Source organism: Halyomorpha halys, unplaced genomic scaffold, assembly GCF_000696795.3.
Source record: "Halyomorpha halys isolate HHAL.00 unplaced genomic scaffold, Hhal_1.1 Scaffold8127.1, whole genome shotgun sequence".
NCBI lineage: Eukaryota > Metazoa > Arthropoda > Insecta > Hemiptera > Pentatomidae > Halyomorpha > Halyomorpha halys.
The window spans coordinates 48-4,569 of NW_027107872.1; the positions used below are offsets into that span (position 1 = coordinate 48).

A 4,522-nucleotide genomic window follows, 5' to 3' on the forward strand; every position below is an offset into this window, starting at 1 on the left:
TATATATAAAAAAAAGTATATAAAAATCCATTTCCAACAATTCAACAAAATAATGTTTAATGAGTACACGCAATTACTCGAATCTTTCAATTTGCCTATTATGTATACAGAAAATGTGACTGTTTCTCCTGTGGAACAGATGTGCTCTATAGGAGCTATCAGTTTGATCAGAAGCTACTCATAGTGGTACTCCTTTTCAGGGTTCTACCTCTTTGACACAAACAATTATAACTTTATAGTAACCTTCGAGGTTCTCAATGCTGATAACAAGTTTCAAACAGTTTGATTATGGTACCTGGGGTAAAAAATATAGTTTTCGTTTTTTCTGGGAAGGGGGGTGTGGGTAAATCTACTTTAAGTGTTCAGTTAGCGTTAGCCATAAAACAAAAAGGCTTTAAGGTAAATACTATGGTTTGAAAATTAACATATATGATATCATTCTTTGATGTCTAGTTTCATTTCCAATAATAATTCTATTTTTCTTATTATTTGGTCTAGGTTGGGTTGTTAGATATTGACCTTTGTGGACCAAGTATTCCATACATTTTGGGCCTGGAAAATAGTTCTATTCATCAGTCTCCTGAAGGATGGGTGCCTGTATATACAGACAGTGATCAAAAATTAGCTGTTATGTCTATTGGTTTCCTTTTGAATGATAGAAATTCTAGTGTCATTTGGAGAGGGCCCAAAAAGACTGGTTAGTTTTTATTTATTTATTTTATGAACTGCTTTTATATCAATTAAGGTAAAATTTATTAAATACATTATATTTGCTCCAATGACCTCTTTTGACTTTGACTAAGACCTGTATCCTTCATGTATCTGCCAGTTTGTTGACGGTCAACAAGGGTCATTAGAACAAGTCCATTTTTTCTATGTTAACCATCTATAAACACTTTATATGACAGCTATATATTTTATAGTGATCAACATCTTCTCAGTAGAATCATTAGCATCCATTCTTAATTTTTTTTTCGTGATTCCTTTATTAGATTTGATATAAAAAAATTAAGATTTATTGTAGTAATTTGGTCAAATTGTCTAATGAAATTGGTTGTATTACTATTCACCTATTTTTATCTAGATTGGACAGATTATACACTTTTAAACAATAAAGTACACAATATTTTTAATAATGGTTCCTGAAGAGTATTTAAAGATGTTTATAATTGGTGAATTGAGGTACTTGAATTGTAAAAGACTTGTGTACCGTATTATCATTATGGAATTATAATTAAAAAATTAATACCTGAAAATGTTTTTGAGTTTACACTAGATACTAAGAATTCTTAAGATTTACAGTAAATAGAAATCACATTTCTAACTAAAGAAACTAAATTTTTTAATAAAGTTATGTTTTTTTTTAATGGAAAATGAGAAGGAAATGTTAACTGCAGGATATGAACTTGCTTTGTAAATTTATGGTTAAATAGAAAAAAAATAATGCAATATAAATCTATTATGACAAACATAAGGGGACTATAAAATTTTGCCCATTTTAAGTAGTGTTTTTTATAAGCATTATAGTGAATAGTCAGTTACATTTGATCATCTCATCCAATGAATACATATGTACATAGTGAAGATATCTGCTGCATTTGCCAATAGGAAAACAATTTTGAGATGTATATTAGATTGAAGTGAGACTATATATATAAGGATAAACGTTAAAAATTAATTTTTTTTTCTCTGGCAACTTTAGGAAAAGGCTTAATATATAAATAACGATGAGTATATGGTCAAATTTGAATATAGAGGGGCATGCCACTCTGTATAAGAACTCAGTTTTGTCTACGATGATGGTTGTGGAAATCCCACCATGTATTCTAGAAATAATCAGAGAGAGGACCCTGAGCTTCCGACCTGTGAAGGTTATTTATTTCATAGTGAACCCATGGAATAAATCTTGGTCTTCCCACTCTGGCTAGAATATATTGGTAATCTGTAGGATAATCAACTCTGAAAGCTAGGTAGGAGCTAAAAAGAAAAAGAAAGTGGACACAAAAAAAAGGTGACTGATGATTCTTGGGACAATTCAGCCTTAAAATGAGTACCTGATAGTAGATCATGTATAAGGGGGCTAGAACTCTGTACTTAAGAGTACCATGGACTTGAGAATGAGTCACTTTCATCAGTAGGCTTTTATGGGTTTTTGCAGACTGATTTATTTTACAGTTGAAAAGTAAATTCCAGTTTAAAAGTTTTATTGTTTGTTATTATAATTGAAATCAATTTGAAATAATTATAAAATTTTTAATACAAAGCCTCGAGCCTGAATGTATAATGTAAGGCACGATCAGGATAGAAAAAACATGACATATATGCAGACAAATATACAGTATAATTAGTATCAACACTCTAAAAAAATAACAAAAAACATACTGATAGAATTAGCCATATTCATCTTTATTTGTTAATTTATTTAAAATTGTTAACTTTATTTCTAATTATTTTGGCATCATTAAATATGTTATTCATAATGTTCCTCTTACTTTTTTTTGTTTTAGCAATGATAAGGCAGTTTTTGAATGATGTTTATTGGCAAGATATAGATTATCTTATTATTGATACACCACCTGGAACTTCTGATGAGCATATAACAATAGTTGAAAGTGTCAAGTAGGTATTCAAATTAATTGAGTTGATTATGATAATTTATTCCATAAATTATGACTAAATAATATAAATTATTAATTCTCAAAGAGGAAGAAGTATAAAATTTCTATAAAAGAAAAATCAGCTTATTGTTTACTCTTATGAAATGATTTTGCAGTTTAGAATCACTTAGAGTTCATAATGAGGTCAATTTGCTGGTGAATTAATTTTTATTTTTATTTTAAAGTTTTATTATTAATAATGAGATTGTAATACTTATTGAGGCATTGTATTTTTTTATTATAATATTTATGCTGTTGTGTCTAAATAGTCACTGCTATTGTTTCTTATACAATATTGTTCTTGTTTAGAGGAGTAAATACTGGAGCCATAATTGTTACGACACCTCAATCTGTTGCTATTGAAGATGTAAGGAAAGAAGTAACATTTTGCAAAAAAACTGGAATACCCATAATTGGCATTGTAGAAAACATGAGTGGTTATGTTTGCCCTAATTGTTCTGTAAGTATTTGTTCGATGATGATGTGTTATTATTTTTTGATCAGCTGTCTCTGATTTTGGATTAGACAGTTATGCATCTGGCCAAATATGCTTATTTTTCTCCCCTATGTAGAACAGACTGAACAAATTATACTGTTCTAGTCTCAAAAACCTTGCTTTAAACTACATTCTTATGACTTGAAAATCTTTCCCTATATGTTTTCCAGCCTTTATATAAAACTCATCTGCCTTTTCACATGATTAACTTAACATTTCTGCTTATCAGGATCGAACAATTTCTGAAGTATAAAATTCTCTCATTCAAATATGGTGCTTTGAAATTTTGGTAAGAAAATGGATATGGAGGATTTTGACTCCAGAAATAGGGCTTTTGATCTTCCTTTTTCCAACTACTGTCTCAATTATAAAAAAATTGCTGAGTATTTATTCTTGAAAATAATTAAACATGGCCTTATATTTTTGTGGTTGGATAAATTGTTTTTAAAAATCTTGCCAGGTTACGGTAATGTGCTGCTTTGCTAGGTTTTATAATTTTCTGTAACAATGTTAATACTGTGTATATAATTCTTACAATATATTTGGCCATGTTAATAAGTTCGAAAACGTATTCTACTTTTACACAACATTGTAATTTTAAAACAATCGGTTTGATTTTTATTTAATCTTTATATAAGTTTATCTTTGAATTTAAATTTGGCATTCTATGGTTTATTATTTAAGATATAACTATGTTTGGAGTTAACCTCTAATTGTAATGGGAGTTATGTAGGACTTGACAGTTAAAAGGTTGGCCAGGTACTAATAGTATCTTTTATACTCCAAAAGAAATTAATTTTGATCTTTTAGTGAATATTTTATATTTAAAAAATATGATTTCAATTGTTTTAAATATTATCTACTTAAAAAGTAACTTTTAAGTAATTAATGATTATCAATATGTTTTAATTTAATAATTTCCAACAAAGACTTTTGTATTTCAAATACCAGATAACTAAATGGTTAAGATTTTGCCGTGCCAGGCACAAACATGACTGAAAACTACAGCCTCAGGATAACGCAGAATTGAAATGATGAATCCCATCCCACTCAGCTGTTTAATCATTAATAGTTCAACATAAACTTTTGAAGTGGGCGGCCCATAGCTCAGTGGTTAAGACACAGTCTTACCAATTTGATGTCTATTGGCGGTGCCGGTTCGAATCCGGCCTGGGACGTCAACTTTTTTTATTGAGTGGCGGTCCCACAAAATGAAGAACTTTGACCCCCTACCATGGTTAGGCAGTATAGGACTCCAATGGGAATCTTGGCAGAAAAAAAAAACAGCACCTTCATTTCTATACACAATCATATATATTTAACTTAATTTTTTATTCACATTTTAACCCTGATGAATTATGCGTCGAAA

General features: G+C 29.5%; 1 protein-coding gene across 1 annotated transcript; it reads left to right on the forward strand.

Moving 5' to 3' along the window:
• Positions 1–228: 228 nt before the first annotated feature.
• LOC106692064 (NUBP iron-sulfur cluster assembly factor 2) lies at positions 229–3,117 on the forward strand (the record flags this gene model as incomplete). Its single annotated transcript, XM_067046253.1, is given in 4 exon segments — positions 229–399; positions 499–697; positions 2,508–2,619; positions 2,967–3,117. Coding segments are annotated over 4 exon segments (573 nt in total), but the record flags the coding sequence as incomplete, so codon positions are not given.
• Between the last annotated feature and the right edge of the window lie 1,405 nt (positions 3,118–4,522).